The sequence below is a fragment of the Melitaea cinxia genome, chromosome 17 (assembly GCF_905220565.1).
Source record: "Melitaea cinxia chromosome 17, ilMelCinx1.1, whole genome shotgun sequence".
In the NCBI taxonomy this organism is placed as follows: domain Eukaryota; kingdom Metazoa; phylum Arthropoda; class Insecta; order Lepidoptera; family Nymphalidae; genus Melitaea; species Melitaea cinxia.
Window position 1 is genome coordinate 517,661 of NC_059410.1, and position 20,030 is coordinate 537,690.

Below are 20,030 nucleotides of genomic sequence, written 5' to 3' on the forward strand. Positions count from 1 at the left end.
TCAAGAACGTGTAGAGGTGTCAAGCTAAAATTCATATCAAATACTCAGGTCTACTGTCTCTAGCAGCTGTGAAAAAAATTCAAACTTCTAAATCAACGCAATCAAAAAAAAAACTGCTGCTGTAAATTTTCGACACACGGAAAGGACTCAAAACCTATCGGGCAATTCCCGTGAACTCAGAATCTTGAAATTTGAGTACCAAGCAATATCTTACAGCACAAATAAAGGAAAAATTGCAAAAAGCATAAATTTTTAGATAAATCATAGGATAAAAATGTTTTAATAATTTTGTTTGCACGGAACCCTCGGTGCCGAGTCCAACTCGCACTTGATTGGGTTTTTTTTTTCCATTACTTCGTGTTATTTTGCGATTATGGTAGTTGGATTTTAACACTTATATATGTTCACAAATAAATCCCTCAGGTACGCATGAGCCTTCCCAATTGATGTACGTACTGCGGTAATCTGTGGTCAGCCTTGAATTTTTTAAATTACTATATTTTGCTTTATACGAACTACGTGATTCTTTACAGTTCCATTGGCGTGTTACTACGTATTAGTTATTTAGTTACGTGATGCAAACAAGGACTTGTAACTTAAAATTCGCACAAGGAAGAAGTGACACTTCTCAAAAGTCATAAGAAGGTAGGTTGCTATTTGTTCTATCAACGATAATCACGGTCTCGTAAAAAAGGTCGTAAGCGCGATGCAACGCGTCGCTTCCGCGTTTTGTCAGTAATGTGTTCCATCTCATTCTCTCCTATACATTTATGTGTTTGTTTCTTTGTCGTGACGCATTTTCGTTTCATCACATTATATATATATATATATATATATAATGTATGTTCGGGGATAATAACTTATTCGTTTATATATATTTTGGAAAGGAGATATCCCAAGTGTGGTACTGTGATAAGGAAACCAGGATCTGATGATGGGATCCTAGAGAAATTGAGGGAAACCCTCGAAAATCGTAGTGACGACTAGTGCGTTTGTTAATTTTTTTCGTCTACTTACGTTGTATTACTTGTCGATATAATTGAAGTCGGTTTTTTTTTCGTTTGCGAGCAAAAAGAGACACAATTTCGTAACAATTTATAAAACCCTTATGAAGATTTTGCAAGAAGATTTGTATAAAATCTATGATAAAAGGTATGACCTAATTTACTTACGTATAGTTAAAGCCCTTAATGACCGAGTCTGACTTGTCCTAACCGTTTCCTTTAATGTAAATAGTCTTAAGAAAAAAATATTTGGTTAAATTAAATTCTAAGCAAAAACTTTGAACCTTTACTAAAAGAAATAATTCACGTTAAATTCGGCCAAAAATAAGACACATAAACATAACCGCAGTATTAACATCATTAAATATTACCGTACAAAGGACAACATCCAGAATACTTAAATATATTTTGAGTCTAATATGGTTATTCCCAAACAAGCGGATTTGTTAACAAAGGCTCGTATAATCCCTGGAACATATAACTCGTACGACGGTGTTCCCTCGGGATTTCGAGTATTATAAATCAGTTACTCCCTTAACGTTTTGTTTACTTTGGACCCGAGACCTGAGGACAGGGGGATGTCTTAAACAATGTCGTACTCATAGAAATTCATTAGAGAACGGTGAAAATTGATAAGGGTTTTAATTTAGCGGTCTAAAAGTCACTTTGATGCCTACAGTCGCAAGTTATTTAAGGTTTAGTAGTATTCATTTGTGGTCCATGTGTATGCCCTTGTGACTTATCCCGTCGTGCCTCGGAATGCACGAACAGGAGTTCTATGCTCGCCAAAGGCGTGGTAAGAAGGTATTATTATTGTATTACAGTTTCAATTCATTATTTTAACTCACTTCATTAGCATGTGTGACATACACATTTGTTTGATTATTTATGTTACTTGATTTTAGTTTTATATTAGGAGTAGTGTAAGAAATAAATAAAATAAAAAATGTAAATATACTTACATTACCAGCAGTCTAGTCTACGGCAGTAAAGAATATAGCCACCCCCTCTCTTCCCGTGGGTGTCGTAAGAGACGACTAAGGGATAACAAAGTTCCACTACCGCCCTGGAACTTAAAAAGCCGACAGATGGCGAGATAACCATCCAACTGCTGGCTTTGAAACACTCAGGCTGAGGACGGGCAGCAGCGTCTTCAGTGCGATAAAGCCAACCCTACAGTCAGCAACCCGCCTACTCAGCGTGAAGACTATGGGTAAAACACATGAGTTCACGCCACTTTTGGCGCGAACTTGTGGAGGCGTATGTCCAATAGTGGACTGCGATAGGCTGAAATGATTTACCAGCAGTGTGATATCCCTGGTAACCCTCTTAAGTCTACAAATACCTATAAATTAGTATGGTAAATTTATTTTCCCTTTTACCCCTTACGTTAACTTCAAACAAGCCTGCGTTAGAAGTAATGTATCTAATAAAAAATATCTATAGCGTGATAACATCTGGAGAGCAACAGAGGGTGGCAGCAAGGGTGGAATCTATGGATTTTATCAGCGTATGGCTAGACATTATCCGCCATTTTCCGTCAAATTTAAATTATTTCAATGCTATGTAACTCAATATTATGAATGTTTTTTTTTTTATTACAGTGTTTTATATTGCATTTTTTATGTTTATCATTTGTTATACTAAGGAAAAAAAACAGAAAAAAAACCCTTGTTGAAAAGAAGGCTATATTGTATAAGCTTATTATGTATCTTTGTGTAATTTAAACTAATTTTTAAACAATTATTATTACAAATTCCTCAATGACACTATCTCACATATATAAAACTACTTTAAAATTTACTTTTGAAACCTAAGAATAGTGTAATTACGGTGTAACTATTAAGCTCACCAAGACTTCTATGTATATTTTCTAATAAAAATATGAACGTTTTGAATATTCTTAAAAGAGCCAAACAGTAAGAGGCAAAGTTTATAGCTCTCAAGTCGATCTAAATAATGAAACAGATGCTGCCGTAGCAATAGAAGCTACGACAGATGACCAGTAATATAACTATGTATACATTCGTAGCTAGAGATATGTGTTGTATGTAAAACAACTTTCTGATTATTTATAGTACTTGTAAACATCTTACTTTATTGGTTCAATCACAATGACCACTTTCGACCTTTGATTAGTTTGATTATTTTTGTCCATAATTATTAAAGACTATTGTTGACCATCGCGGTGGACTAAGCCCCAATCCTTCTCCTACATGGAAAAAAAATCCTATACCCAGCAGTAAGTTAAAAAATAATAGTAGCAGAAAACCATGTATAGAAACTTTTATAATGTACAAAAAGCTAGTTCAACCAAATCCTAAAATACAAGTTTCGAGATACAAAATATCTTTGAATACAGGACAATGTTGGAATATATTAAAATAAGACGCTACGCCGAGAGCGTACACGTCGCTCTGAATAATGGAAGGAGGGCTGCGAGCCACAATGCCTGTAGCGATGTGTATCGAGATCTGTACTCTTGCAACGCGCCGTCGGACTGGTTCAAATAGCGACGCAAATGTACTAGACTCTAGTTTAGCTAAATATTAAAGTAATGAGCATTTTCCTGTAAAAATGTAAAAAGTTTAGTATTTTCAAAGCGTATGTGTGAGAAGGATATTCGTCAATTTGTTGGTATTTTAATTAACACAGAAATACGTAATTTTTTATTACGGCTTCAAAGACATATTGTTTCAATATTATTAATTTACAACTTTAATTTATTTTTAACAAGACCTCATGTTTTATGCTCTTAATAAGCTATCCTAATGTCATAATGTTTGAGTCAGGGAAATAATATTTTAAAGTCCATTAAGAATTACACGATGCAATTATTATAAGTTTTGCGCCAACTTCGCGCTTTGGCTCTACTGGCTTGTAGATTGTCTTGAATACTTTCGTTAAAAGCAAGCCAGAATAAATTCTGGACATATAAAATTAATTGTTTATTAATAAGAACAGTTTCTTGATTATTATTTTTTTATTAAAAAAATACCGAAATAATTGTAACAAATTTATATTACTTCAAAGCACAGTGGTCTAAAGTCTACATTACACATTTACATGTGGTGTTTACCTGTAAGTAGTTATTACTTTTAATTTTGTAATATTTGTAACAACAAAAATAACATTTTTTTTTACCTTAGGCAAAAAAATTCTCGGTTTCATGCACTAACAGCTTATTGTTTTTACGCCTATGTTGTGAGCCTAGGTTATTGACCTCACACTCGACTCATCGTGTCTCGACATGTGCTAACGAAGCACAGGTGTTGCTATCGTGGAGAGTGGCTTGTAATGAGCTTCACCTACTTAAGTCTTAGCATGAGCTGACTTCATAGATCAGATACTGTATCAAGACAGTGTGAATAATGCAGAGAAATAGATGGTCTCTTTCCACTTACATTCTTAAGAAGGTATAAGAATATATGTGTAATACACTTAAAAAGTTATTGAAATATTTAGATCGTAAAGTGAAGTTGTATCAAATTTATTCCTACTATGCATAATCTGTGGTCATCTTCGATATGATATTTACTCTGTGGTATTGTGTCTCTTTCTATACTACTCTGTGACAATTAGCGTTACGGCGTGCAATCTATTTTTCACTAACTAAAGTTTATTTATATTTTGCAACCAAAATATTATTTTCATTTACAATAACATCAATATGATTAAAAGTAACAAACGCACATGCCTCTTTCCGTGTGAAGGCAAAGGATTCGAGATAAAATGTCAGTATTTTTTATTGTCTAGTCTATATCTATAATCTATAATATATATAAAAGCGAAAGGTCACTCACTCATCACGAAACATCATGAGAACTCAAAAACCGCTGGATGGTCCATCCATCCGGGATGGACAAAGATGAATTTTGGCAGGGAGGTAGATTATAGTTAGTATACGTCCGCTAAGAACGGATTTTGCGATATTTCACCGCTAAGGGGGTTTAATTGGGGTTGATAGTTTGTATGAAACATATACAGTAGGGTCGGTTTAAAGGAAAATAACCGCGTTTGCAACCCCTTTGTGTTCAAGAAACATTTATATTGATCACTTATAAGTAGTACAAAAAAAAAATTTTTTTTACCATATCTAACCTTTACGTTATTAGAATACTTCTTTATTTACCCCTGTCGTCACGGAGTCATGGAGGAGCATGCTTTACGCTATTCCGTGGCATATATTTACTTAGAATCATATTAAAAACTAAATTTTATGCAGTATATTTTAAACATATTTACACTACAATACTAAGTGTATGTGATCGATTTCCTCAAAATCTACTGAACAGATTTTCATGCGGTTTCAACAATGGGGAGAGGGCTTCAAGAGGAAGGTTAACGGAACGGCTAAGCCGATTTTGACGAGAGTTTCACTGGAAGTTTACCGGGAAAATGTTGTAACACACTGATTTCAACGCGGGCGAAGCCGCGGGCGCAGCTAGTATATATATAAAATTAAGGTTAAAAAACTTTATTCTCTAAAAGACAATGTCACTAACATGAGAACAACATATTACAATAAAAGTAAAACATACATATCGTCGTCCTATAAATCCTGGTGCTCAGTTAACGAATATTTTAAATGGTTTCTTCTAACGATAGTGTTATTGAGAATATATTGCGAAAGCCGAGATTTAAATTCGTTAATTGATTTTACATCTTTTATTAGACATGGTAATTTGTTATAAAATTGTGCCCCTTCGAATGTGATATCCCTTTTGGCAAATTTCGTCCTAGTCTAAGGCAGAACCAATAATATACAAATAATAATTGTGTTTGCAGGCAAACGACGAAAAACCGTCTTCAAAAATATCGACAAGTAATACAACGTAGGTAGACGAAAAAATAGTCAAGTAAATACGCATTATCAAAGATTACTCCAAAAGTTGTAATCAGATCTCGATGAAATTTAAATGTGACCATATGATAAACATCGGCTTTCGATTAAATTAAAAATCGTCAAAATCGGTACGCACAGTTAAAAGTTATGCGGATTTTCGAGAGTTCGGGGTTAAATTCGTCGTTATGCCCGACGAATTTAAGTCCGAACATACAAAAATATATAATAAGGCAAAACAATTTAAAGCTATATTTAATGTGTCATAAAATAAAGAAAGAAATGCAAGGTAAAGATCCCCGTGATTTCGTGAAAAGCGTTTAAATTTGAGAATCCGAGCGAGTCGTCTGCAAATACACGGAACAAACAGAAGCTTAAATTAAGGCGAGCTTTCCACCGCGGGAAGCACGGAGCTCACGAGCATCGACTACAGTATTAACCGTAGCAATTATATATCGTCATAATAACTGTGTTTGCGCGCAATAAATAAAACTGACATAAATATACATCGACAAGTATTACAACGTAGGTAGACGAAAAAATTGTCAAGTAAATACGCTGTGGCGACATCTATCGCGCGACTACGAACTACGTAACTAGAGAAATCCTTCATCGCGCTATCAAAGTTATCAAAACAATTGAGTATATATACAAGAACCCGACAACAACCGTTGGGGCGTCAGCCCACCAGACACTACACCCGTCTGGTTTGAGGATCCTCCCTTTGCGATGGCGGATGAGGAACTTTACACCATGTTCCTTCGCTCCCCAAACTGGTGATCCCGACATGATTCTTCACACTCCCCCAAAACGCGTTATTAGAGGTAACTCAAAAATTATTGTCAGATCTTGATCAAATTTAAACGGGATTATATGACAAGAACATCCGCTCTGGTGTAATGGTACGAGTAGTCGCCTAAAACACCGACGGTATGCGGGTTCGATTCCCGCTCAGGATGGGTAATTTTATCTGTAAAAATACTTGTTTCCAGTTTGAATATCTGTCCTTGTGGGTCTCCCCACCGTGGCTCGAAGAGCACGTTAAACCGTTGGTCCCATTTTTATCACAAATACCTGATAATAGCGATCGTTATTCATAGTAAGTAACATATTTGCCAACTCGCATTGGAACAGCGTGGTGGGTTAGCCTCAAATCCTTCTCCTACATGGAAAAATAGGCCGATGCCTAGTAATGGGATGTTACAGGCTGAATCATTCAAAATCGATTGTGCGTACATTTTGTGAACGCAATATTTCGAAGCGTTAACGAATAAATGAGTGCCCGCAGTGAACTCGATCACTCAATACTTCTGGCCGTTAAGCTCGATATTGAAGTAGCATTTTTGTTGCAGCTAAACTGTTTTAATCTGCATATTTTGCAGCGACCCGCTCGAAATAGGATCGCATAGAAAATCTACTTTCGTAATAATCTGTTGAAGCTTGCCTTTAAAAATATTAAACATTGTGCATGCAATGTTACAATATGGTGTCGACGGACTTCGTGTTTGGGACGATACATCAAGAACGCCGTACTATCGACCGTGATCATTATTTCATATTTTACCGGTTACCGGCTATACACCGCTACACTAAGTGTCTAAGATCGTTACTGAAAAGGAAATTTTAATGATACCTGACGCGTGGTTCTAGGATGGTAAATTGTTTTATTTAAAAATATAGTTGCAAACAAAAGTGTTCGGCCAAAGATAATTCAATGATTGATTAATTATTCAGTCAGTCAGTCAGTTCAGTCAATTGCAGTCTACTGCTGGACATAGGCCTCCCCAAGTTCGCGCCAGCCATCCCGATTTTCCGCAATCTTCATCCAACCTATACCGCCAATCTTACGTAGATCGTCGGTCCAGCAGGCCGGAGGACGTCCCACACACATTTGACTAGGCAATAGACGTTTAAAGGATTCCAAATGAAAACATAAATAGTTATTTTAATAACCGACTTCAAAAAAGGAGGAAGTTACTCAATTCAAATATATATATATATATATATATATATATATATATATATATATATATATATATATATATTATGTATGTTCGGGGATAACTTCGTCGTTTATGAAACGATTTTTATAATTCTTTTTTTTTTTGTTAGAAAGGAGATATCCCTGGTGTAGTACCATGATAAGAAAACCAGGATCTGATGATGGGATCCTAGAGAAATCGAGGGGAACTCTCGAAAATCGGCATAACTTTTTACTGGGTGTACAGATTTCGATGATTTTTAAGTTAATCGAAACCTGGTGTTTAGCATGTGGTCACATTTAAATTTCATCCAGATCTGATTACAACTTTCGAGTAATCTTTGATAATGCGTATTTACTTGACTATTTTTTCGTCTACCTACGTTGTATTACTTGTCGATATAATTGAAGTTGGTTTTCTTTCGTTTGCCTGCAAACACAATTATTAGACAGTCAAAATATTGTTAAGTACTGAAATGTTTTAAATAAAAGGACAGCGAGTTGTCAGTGACACCGTTTATTCACGACTGACGCGGTCATCGAGCGCGACAATCGATGCGTCGATCGACCGTTATATTACACCTCCACCCTTATTTAACCTCTGACGCCCTGACGGTTCACATGTGAATCAAACAAATTTCCTTTTGTCAGGCACCGCTAGTTCACATGTGAACCTGAGGCTTGCCTGCGAAAATTTATTTTATTGTGAAGATACTACGGTCTAATTTTGTTTGCAATGTTCTGAGACTATACGACCATTTAAATTCGCTTTCAAATGACGTATAAACCGTCCATATGGAGTGAGTGGAAGCATCGCTATGCCTCTGCGAAGTTAGTCGACTTTTTCGTTGGTGTGTGTTGGCTCGTACTGTGCGGTCAGTGACATAAAATATAATTATAAACCGGTTTTAGTGTTTGTTATTGAGTGTTTTTGTGTGGATTTCGAGAAAATCGTAAGTATTCTGTCTTATAATATCTCAATTACATGATTTTGCTTTGTCTTTGTGTTTTTATGTGATGTCTAAAATTTGAAACTGATTTTTTTCCCCAATCAATCAAAGTGATTTTGTTGTTGATTACTCTCAAATCGAACTTGATTGAATAACAAACGACCGTGGTACATCGTAAAAGTATTCAGTTTTCGTAGCTGGGCTTATTTTCTCATAATTGTCCGATATCGAATCACAATTTCCGAATTTCTAACTCGAGTACACAAATATGACGCCATCTTGGCCAGCCTTGAAGTCTTGACTTGAAGCCTAGATACGGAAGGTATCGACATTTTGATATCGATAGTGTCGATAATTTATTGCGAATCTTTTGTTACTTTTGTAAGTTGTCGTTTTTTTTTGATGTTTTTTTACGATTTCAGTCTTATAAATTATTATATACAATAAAATATATACATATATATTTATAGATACTTTTTTTGTAATTTTTAAAGACAAACAATTACGCACAAAACATTAGACGTTTTCGAATGTATTTATTGAATGTTTCTTTGTGTCTTATGCTCACGCGCGACGATAACAAAGCCATAAATCGTAAGCACTTAAAACTTTCGCCCTCGAACTCGCCGTGGTTATAGACAAAAAATGCAATAAATAACAATCGTGGGCCTGTCGTCGAGGGGATATGCATTCCTAACCAGACATAACCGTATTTGAGATTGCGATAACATTTTAACCCGACTTCAAAAAAGGAGGTTATCAATTCGACCCATATGTATTACCGGCCGTACGACCCATAGGTATATATAGATTTTTTTAATATTTCCAGAAATGCTCAGTATGTTTATATGTTTATGTTCGCATATCTCCGGAACTACAAGTTCGATTAAAGAAATTCTTTTTTGTATACTGCGAGTTTCATAAAAATCTGTTCCGTTCTTTTGAGACATCGAAAATACGTTTCGTCCTTTTTTTTAAATATACTTGTGGTAAATTATAACTGTTGTGTGCGACTCCGAATAGTTTTCTAAACATTTGTATCTTTGTTGTTTCATAGAAGATGAGTTGGAATCCTTTTTCTGACGCCCCATCATCATTTATTGACCTCCTCCATGAAGAAAACGATGAGTTGTCGGAAGATGACAATGAGGTTTGTAAAATATACTACTCGTAAGTGTTATAAAATAATAAGAAGGGAGAGAATTGGATATTCAGGATTTTTGTTCATATATTTAATGTTTTTCAGGAATACATGCTACATTCAGGGTCCTAATTATGAGGATAGCGTTCTGAATTTTCACGCAAGTATAAATAACTCGGGCCATGTTGGTTTTGTACTATATGGTTTTGGGTAATTTGAAATGACTCGACTTGCACGTTTGGTGTAGAGATTTTATGGTGTGACCTTATCTGGTTTCTGGGTGTGTAAAGTCTATCTAGCTTGGTTCCATGTCTGAAAAAAAGCGAGAAAAAATGTAAACACCAAGCAAAACTCGGCCACCCAGGTGCCATTATTTATACATATGGTGTGGTGTGTTGTGATTGTAATTGTTCTGGTTTTTGGGGGTGCAAAGTCGATCTTGCTTGGTTCCATGTCTGAAAAAAGCGAGAAAAAACGTAAACGCCAAGCAAAACTCGGCCACCCAGGTACTATTATTTACACATATGGTGTGGTTTGTTGTGATGGTAATTTCGCACATAAACTTCTGACCCATCATATTACATGCACGTGGTCCCATTTCTTTATGAAACTATCCTTAATGACAGACATATTCCTGTAGGACTTCTGGGAGGCATTAAATGATGATGAAGAGGCTGTGGATGAAAACGTCGTAGAGGAAGCTGTGGCCGACGAAGTCAAGTAAGCTTTCATTTCATTTCATGTAGTTTACAAGCATTGTGCTTACAAGAGAATGTTCAACATACATTTTATTTATTTTATTTCACAACACAAACTTAATATTTATTGATAAGTAAAGCCGCGCGTTATATGTACCACGAGTGATGCCGGGGTGGTGTACGATATTGCGGGAATACAATAAATAATTATCATTTTATTTTATTTCTAGCATCCCAGTCCATCTGTCAGGTATTTATACCGACAGTGGAGAGGCGTTATTCGAAGTCGACCAGACGACGTAAGTACATTCTTTTTTATAAATTTTTGATGCACATTTTGCTGATTGCATATACATATATGGTATAAATTATCCATACCATCATTGGTCTTCCCGGCCGTCTTCTCCGCCTTCTTCTCCGCAATTACCAATTGGGGCTATTTCTCCACTCACGTATGTATATTTATGATTATTTTACAATAAAAAAAAACCATTTTTATGTTTCTGTAAAAAACATTATTATATATGATTGTTATATCGTTTGTTCACAGAATTGCTTCCCCCTCCCCTCCGCGACGCGACGCCTCACCTATACCCTCCACCTCGCGAGGCACCGTCGCTTCGCCGACATCGTACGTATATATTTTGATTCAGACAAATGTTGGCTTCGAAATCTACTATTCCTACAAATATACATTTTTTGTTTACAGTGAGTTGCCAGTGGTCATAATTGGCCAGAGAAGGGGTCGTGGCGGACGCAGACGAGGAAGTGGGCGTGGTAGCCGTGGAGGTGGAAGAGTGGGCGGTTATGGGAGGATGGCCGACGATGCAGTCCCGAGCTGGAGACCTGGCGACCCCATCAGGGAAATTTACATTACCGATGCGGATGTCCCGGAAGAATTACGGCTTCAGGTGCAGGCCGTAATAGAAAAACGAGACATCCGGCAGCGTAAAGGTATTTCCCGACGGGCCAGGCAGATGGCGGATGAAGACGTTATTGACACGGAGGACGGCGATGGAGATGCGGCCCTGTTTTCTGGGGAAGAAGAGGCCCTACACTTCGAATGGAGTCCTATGGATTCATTCGAGGGCCGTAGGGAGCCCTTTCTTGTCCAAGAAACAGGGCCCAAAAACGTGTGCACCACGGCGTATGAGGCGTTTTCCCAGTATTGGGATGACGCCATTTTAAGCCATCTTGTCGTGGAGACAAATAGGTACGCTGCGTCTAAACAATGGCCAGACTGGTACGATACTAACAAAAATGAAATTTTAGTCTTGTTTTCTTTCTGGATGATGCTTGGCATCATCCGGATGCCTTCTATAAAATCTTGTTTTTCAACTAACCCCCTTCTTTCTACGAACTGCTTCCGCCTAATGTTTTCCCGCCAAAGATATGAGCGCATGTGCTCATGTCTTCATTTTAATAATATCTCCCTGCGCACTCCTGAATCTTCCCCTTTGTTTCTTCTTGAACCTGTCATTTCCCACCTTAATTGTAAATTCCAGTCAGCGTACGTCCCACGGCAAGAAATATGCATTGACGAAAGCCTGACGCTGTGGAAAGGCAACTTGTCCTTCCGCCAGTATATAAAAACTAAGGCCGCAAAGTTCGGAATCAAAACCTTCGAACTTTGCGAGTCGGCTAGTGGGTATCTGTGGTCTTTCTTTGTGTATACTGGCAAGAACACCACACACGAGTCGTCTTTCCCAGCGTCATTGCTAAAGAGCACAGCAACTGTTCTTTCTCTCGTTCGCCCACTCCTCAACAAAGGCTACACGCTTTTTATGGATAACTGGTTCAACAGTCCTCTGTTGACCAGATTCCTAAAAAAGAATAAAACTGATGTTGTGGGGTCCTTACGGCCAAACCGCCAGCATTTGCCACCTCTAATAACGCAGTGCAAATTGCAAGCTGGGCAATTTGTGGCTAGACATTCGGGGGACATGACTGTGATGGCATACCACGACAAGAAAAAAGTGTCACTCATTTCCACATATCATGGTACTCAGATAGCACAAGGTCCTGAAAAAGCATTTAGGTCCGCTCAGTGGAAGCCTCAATTAGTGCTTGATTATAATAAAAATATGGGGGGGGTGGATTTAAAAGACGGTATGCTAGAGGCATACCTCATAGAAAGAAAGCGGTGCTCGAAATGGACTATGAAGCTTTTCAAGCATCTGCTTAATGTGTCCATTTTGAATGCTCGCATATGCTTTACAGCTTCAACGGGAAAGAAAGTAGAACACATTGTTTTTAGGTTAGAACTTGTCGAACAGATTTTAAAAGACAATTTAAGTAAGGTCCCTTTCCCTCGTCAAAGTCGGCCTGGAACACATCCTGGTTTATCCGGTGCTCCCGTCACAGAGTGGCATTTTCCATCAACAGTGACCAAACGAAGAGCTGATGGCAGGACCAGCCGCCGACGATGCATAGTCTGCTCGAAACAAGTCACATTCGAGTGCAAGTTGTGTGATGTAGGTCTATGCATTGATCAATGTTTTAGGAAAAGCCACCTGGATAGGTTTTAAACCTGGGAAATCGGGATAAAAGGTAGCCTATGTTCTTTTCCACGTAATAGGTACATGTATGCAAAATTTCATCTAAATACGTTCAGCCGTTTTTGCGTAATTGAGTAACAAACATCTAAACATCCAAACTTACACATTTATAATATTATTATATATAATAATATAATATTATATAGTAATATAATATAGTATATAGTATGTATAGTATAGTAGGAAGAAGGATATACTAGTAAACTTGAAGTATTTTTGGTGCTACTTGCTTTCAATGGCCGAATTCGTTAACACATGAAGGGTGGCTAAGGGGTCTGCTCGAGTTCTTTGAGACAACTCTATTTCTTGTTATATTGTCAATTCACATTCTGAAATGCTAGTAGTTTGTAGCTTTGAATATAAAATTCAATATCTTGTCTAAAAAATATCATGATATGTGGATTTGAGGTTTTGTCATGCTCACGAAAATGTTCAAACAAGTGGCCCTGTCGTGCGTCGGGTCGTTGAGTTCCCTCTAATATGGTTGAGCTCGGAGGTGGCTGATGCATGCGTCAACTCGTGAACGGTTGCTAGTAGGAACTGGTTTGCTGGAGCTATTTGAGACTACACTATTTCTTGTTATATTGTCAATTCACTTTCTGAAATGCTAGTAGTTTGTAGCTTTGAATATAAAATTCAATATTTCGTCTAAAAATACCATAATATGTGGATTTGAGGTTTTGTCATGCTCACGAAAATGTTCAAACTAGTGGCGCTGTCGTGCGTCGGGTCGTTGAGTTCCCTCTAATATGGTTGAGCTCGGAGGTGGCTGATGCATGCGTCAACTCGTGAACGGTTGCTAGTAGGAACTGGTCTGCTGGAGCTATTTGAGACTACACTATTTCTTGTTATATTGTCAATTCACATTCAGAAATGCTAGTAGTTTGTAGCTTTGAATATAAAATTCAATATCTTGTCTAAAAATATCATAATATGTGGATTCGAGGTTTGGTCATGCTCACGAAAATGTTCAAACTAGTGGCGCTGTCGTGCGTCGGGTCGATGAGTTCCCTCTAATATGGTTGAGCTCGGAGGTGGCTGATGCATGCGTCAACTCGTGAACGGTTGCTAGTAGGAACTGGTTTGCTGGAGCTATTTGAGACTACACTATTTCTTGTTATATTGTCAATTCACATTCTGAAATGTCAGACGAACGTCGCAGACCCGTAATATCGTCAATTCATCTCAGTATGTAGAGTACCCCGTGCTTTGAAGCGTTACTGCTGATGATGATGATGATGAAGGCTCAGATTATGACGACGATAAAATTTTATTTCCACGATAACTATATTCATGCTCAATGTTCACTAAATCATTTTTTATAAAATGATTATTTTTATCGACATCACGAAGTTAACACCCCATCACTATTGATCTCATACAATCTCATACTAGAATTGACCTAAGTTGCGAACGTATTTTTATCTACTTTTTGTATGAAAGGAGAGTAAAAATACATCGAAGACTGAAATTAGAACTCATGAATTTATTATTTATCATAATATCGATATTCCATATGTGCTTCAAGGTGAAAGCGAAGTTCGAACTTTTTACATAGTTATATCGTACCCTTGCTGGACATTTTCAAGGAAATATAGAAAAATACAAAATATTTTTGTATTTCTTTTACAGATATCTTATATCAATAGTTTTTTTATAGATTTGTCACATTTTTAGCTAAAAATGTTCATCCGGAATAAAGAAATGCGGTTTCAAAGACTGCGGTATCGATCGAAAATTTTCGTACTGTCGATACATTTTCAATTGAGCTAAACTTTTTTTATTTGTTTCGAAGGGACGAAACCAATTATGCACAATCGTTTTATATATGTTTATTTATAAACATGAGTCTTTATCTTCATAATATGTACAACAGTTCTTTTTCTTTAGCAATTTTTCCACTTTTGTGCCTACTTTTGTGCAACCTTACACTTTTCTACTATATTATAAGTTTATAGATGAGAATATCCTTTTATATTTATATATATGTATATTGGAAATTTATTCCAGATTCAGAATCAAAAAACAAAATCAGAATCGGTAAACAAATAAAAGAACAGGAACGTTTTTTCTGATGTAACTCGCACGACGCGAATTCGCGCGCCGCGCGCGGGGCTTGACAGGTGTTCGCGGTCAAAAGGTCTAGGGCGTCAGAGGTTAAGACATACATTTAAAAAAAAAACGATTTACAAATATACAGCATTTACATAACCTTACATAAGTACATACACACAACAGCTATGAACTATTACCTACAACAATCTATTTTGGTACAATTAACAGCTTATTTAAATGTTAAACCCTAGTTATTCTATTAATTAAACAACAAAAAAAATAAAATCAAAATAACAATAAAGAAACAACTATATGTCGAAAGATGATATTATTTCATCCTACATCTACGTATGGGACGAGACCGAGGCGGTTCAATGGGAGGCGAGGGTTGCTGTGTGTTAGTTGGGATTGATTCCACGCATTCCTCAATTTTCTCACGTTCGCGAGTCGGGCTGTGGGCTAATGCGTGCGCATCGTCCCCGGGGTTGTTTGTGTCATGCGTTTCAGGCTCGGTGCTTGTCGCTCCCGTCTCCCCGCCGACACTCGCTGGGCTAGAAGGACAGATTAGTGAACTCCGTTTACGCTGTTTCAGTTAGTCAATATGTCTGTGCGTTTCGCGTCCTGCTGCATCTACCACCCTATAATCTGTTGTCCCCATTTTATCCACTACCTTCCCCGACACCCATTTATCGTTCCCCCTATATTGACGTAGCCATACATCGTCCCCTGGGTACAATAGGCGCGACTCATTAGTACTGTACTTTTGTTGATGTTCTTGAGAGTTTCTAACTTTAAGCTCCCTATTAGGCCTCATAGCGTCAAATTTAGTACGTAAACGGCGGCCGAACATAAGTGACGCTGGCGTTTCGCCTGTTGTACAATGTTCCGTATTCCTATAATAAAGTAAAAAACTATTCAAAAATAAGTTAATATCTAAATTTTGTCTAATAGCTTTCTTAATAGTCCTTTTAATTGTATGAACGGCATTTTCTGCCGCGCCATTTGATGCCGGATGGTATGGTGCCGAAAATAAATGTTGAATACCATTCGTATTGACAAATGTTGAAAATTCATTGCTAGAGAAAGGTGGGCCGTTATCCGATACTATTTGTTTAGGTAAACCGAAACGAGCAAAAATGCCACTCAACATTTTAATTGCGTGACTAGCTGCTGTGCTAGGTACCTGACAAACTTCTATCCATTTAGTTCTCGCATCCACCAACACTAAATACATTCGACCCGCAAGAGGACCCAGGAAGTCGATGTGTACGCGAGCCCAAGGTTTATTCGGCCATGGCCATGGGCATGGCATATGCCGCGGTGGCGCTTCACTCTCCGTGACACACACGCTACAGTCGCGGCACGTTTTCTCGATTGCTTCGTCAATGCCCGGCCACCATACGTAGCTCCTTGCAAAAGATTTCGTTTTAACTATCCCCATATGAGCCTCATGCAAGTCAGTTAAAACCTTGTCCCTGCAGGTTTCCGGTATCACTATTCTGTGGCCCCACATCACGCAACCTAACTCCTCATACAACTCTTTTTTACGATTAAAGTAAGGGTTGAGAGGCAGCATTTCATTATGTGGAGGCCACTCGTCACGAATATAAGTGAGAACACGACCCAGTAGTGGGTCCCGGCAAGTCTGTTTTTTAATTTCATTGTAATCTAATAATAAAGCATTATGTGCAAAGTGTAAGTGAGATTGTTCCGGAATTTTAAAAATATTTTTATTTTTATGTTTAAAGCTTGCTGGCAATCGAGATAAACCATCAGCGCCGTTTTGTTTTGATGTAACGTACTCAATCTCATAGGTATATGCCGATAATTTAATAGCCCACCGTTGTAACCGACTTGCAGCCATCGACGGAATTCCTTGTTTCGGCCCAAATATAGTTACCAAAGGTTTATGGTCGGTACGCAGTGTAAAGCGCCTGCCGTACAGGTACTGATGGAATTTTTCAAAGCAAAATACTATTGCTAAAGCCTCACGTTCAATTTGAGAGTAATGTTTCTCGGCAGCCGTTAACGCTCGCGATACGTATACGACCGGCCGCTCCCGCGCCGACTCGCCCGAGCGAGCGACTCGCGTGTCAGTTTGTGTGAGCACACCGCCTATACCTCGCGCGCTCGCGTCGCACGTTAAAAACAAAGGCGCTTCCGGATCGTAGTGCGCTAGAACATCCGCACCAACTAAAATTGACTTAATTGTCCGGAATGCTACTTCACACTCATCATTCCATATCCAATTTACTCCCTTTCTCAGTAAGTGGTACAGTGGTGCTAATATAGTACTTAAATTTTTAACAAATTTTGCGTAAAAATTAATAGTGCCTAGAAAGGCCCTTAAGTCCGTAATATTAACCGGGCGAGGTATATTTACTATTCCCTCCACCCTTTCCGGATCCACTTTAATACCCTCGGCTGAAATAATAAAACCCAGATATTTAACCTCACTTGTCATAAATAGGCATTTACTTTTTTTAAGTTTCATTCCGTTATTTCGTAACCGCTCTAAAACACGTTTTAAAGTTATTAAATGTTCGCGAGTATCAGGAGAACCGATTATTATATCATCAATAAAAACTTCTACTCCCGGAATATCGTTCAAAAGATTAGTCATAATTCGCTGAAATATTCCAGGACTCGAAGACAATCCATATACTAATCGTTTGTACTTGAAAAGTCCTTTGTGAGTGTTAATAACTGTCAAATTATCGGGGTCATGTAACTCTATTTGATTATAGGCTTGTGAAAGATCAATTTTCGTAAATATTTTAGCACCATTTAATTTCACAAGCAAGTCATTAATTCGCGGTAACGGATATTTATCGACCAACAGAAACGGATTTAAAGTAACTTTATAATCAGCACATATACGGAGTCCACCATCCGCCTTACGTACCGGTACCAGTGGGGTAGCCCAGTCCGCGCTGTCAACGGGCTCGATGACGCCCGCGCGCAGCATGCCCGCCAGCTCCGCCTCGACCCGCTCGCGCAGCGCGTACGGCACGGGCCGCGCGCGGCAAAATACCGGCGTCGCCCCCTCGCGCACCCGCAGCTGAGCCTTACCGCCCGTGAACCGTCCCAGTCCCTCCGAGAATAACTCCTTAAATCTGTCGAGTAATACATTAATAGAATGATTACAATTATTTTCCCCATTGATTACATTCATATTTTCTACGTGTTTATATAATGGTATTTTTATGTAAAATTCCGAAAGCCACTGTCTTCCCAATAACGAAGTGGTGCCACCCTCAATTACAAATAATTCTACAATTTTACTTATTTTTTTATATTTGACGAGTGGCTTGATCACCCCTAGGGGTCTAATCGTAGAACCATCATAAAATTTAAATAACATATTTGATTTCTCTAAATACCTACTTTTAAAATATTTATCATAAGTATTTTTACTAATACATGATACTAATGATCCAGTATCTATTTCCATAGGTAAAACGATACCATCTATACATATTTTTAAACTCACCGGCTTGTAACTGTTAAGACTAAGTTGATGTAGATCTTCTACGACCGGCTCGACCTCGTCGTCCGATAAAGGAGGTTCGTCCACCCCTAGCACCTCCGATCGGTGCACTCTGTCGTCCGCGAAGCCAGCAACCACGCTATTGTTTGGAAGCCCTTCTCGCCGAGAGATGCCACCTGACCGTACCGGGCATACACGACGTAAATGTCCCCTCTGTCCACATCTACTACAGATGAACCGGTTGTACCGACACCCAACACTTATATGATCCGTAGATCCACAAGCCGCACAATTACTGTTTATTTCTTTCTCTCGTCGCACCGCCGCTGAGCCCCGTAGGCCGCCCCGGCCACGTCCGCCTCGGCTATTCCGCGTGGCCACCTGCACCGCATGCACGGAATCCGCCACGCCCTCGCTGCTCACACTGCCACTGCCGCTTGTCTGCTCCACTGCTGCGGCATCCCTTTCCGCCGCTTCCATGGCTGAGGCAATTTTGACTGCCTTCGCGTATTGTAAGCTGTCTTCGGCGAATAAACGTTGACTAGTAGCTTCACTTCGAAGACCACATACCAGCTGATCCCGCATATTTTCTTCTAATACCGTCCCAAAGTCACAAAATCTTGACATTTTTTTTAGTTCCGAAATATATTGCAAAACTGATTCACCCGCATTTTGCCTTCTTTGGCGGAATCGAAATCGCTCTGCCATAAAAGATGGTTTCGGCTGTAAGTGGTCACCCATCAGCTTCACCACCGCTGCGTAAGTCTTGGTGCTCGGTTTTTCGGGACTCGTCAAATTACTTAGTAACTCGTACGTTTCATCGCCCATCGCCGCAATTAAAGTGGGTAGCCATAAGTTTTCTTTAACCGCGTTAACTTTGAAAAACATTTCTGTTCTTTCAATGTACATCGACCAATTTCCCGATGTTATGTTGAACTCCGATAACTTTCCGATCGACATTTTAATAAATTAATCCTCGTTCGCCAATGAAATGTTTTAAATAAAAGGACAGCGAGTTGTCAGTGACACCGTTTATTCACGACTGACGCGGTCATCGAGCGCGACAATCGATGCGTCGATCGACCGTTATATTACAAGTACACACAAAGAAACTAGCGCCATCTAGCGGCAACTGTTGAAACCACACAAAGACAGCGATAACATGAAACTCTCTACTCAATACTAGATGGCGTTAGAGGAACTACTGTGGAACTATGTAGAAGTATAGTCTCGAACACCGGGTACATGCGCGAACTTTCCAGAATGGTCTGGGCCTCGTGTCGGCCGATATAAATAGCCGCAGGTAGGCG

The 20,030-nt window shown here is 38.5% G+C and overlaps 2 protein-coding genes across 2 annotated transcripts; one reads left to right on the forward strand and one right to left on the reverse strand.

The window, feature by feature from the left end:
* The first annotated feature begins 8,446 nt into the window (after positions 1–8,446).
* Positions 8,447–15,336, forward strand: LOC123661731. Its single transcript, XM_045596676.1, has 7 exons — positions 8,447–8,781; positions 9,836–9,928; positions 10,560–10,639; positions 10,848–10,916; positions 11,168–11,248; positions 11,327–11,571; positions 15,186–15,336. Exons 2-7 carry the CDS (start codon positions 9,839–9,841, stop codon positions 15,248–15,250), a joined length of 630 nt encoding a protein of 209 aa, XP_045452632.1. The 5' UTR covers positions 8,447–8,781; positions 9,836–9,838; the 3' UTR covers positions 15,251–15,336.
* A 353-nt stretch (positions 15,337–15,689) lies between these two features.
* On the reverse strand, positions 15,690–19,680 carry LOC123661769 (uncharacterized protein K02A2.6-like). The gene is made up of 2 exons (XM_045596707.1): positions 16,275–19,680; positions 15,690–15,781 (listed from the first exon to the last, which is right to left on the reverse strand). Exons 1-2 carry the CDS (start codon positions 19,678–19,680, stop codon positions 15,690–15,692), a joined length of 3,498 nt encoding a protein of 1,165 aa, XP_045452663.1.
* Between the last annotated feature and the right edge of the window lie 350 nt (positions 19,681–20,030).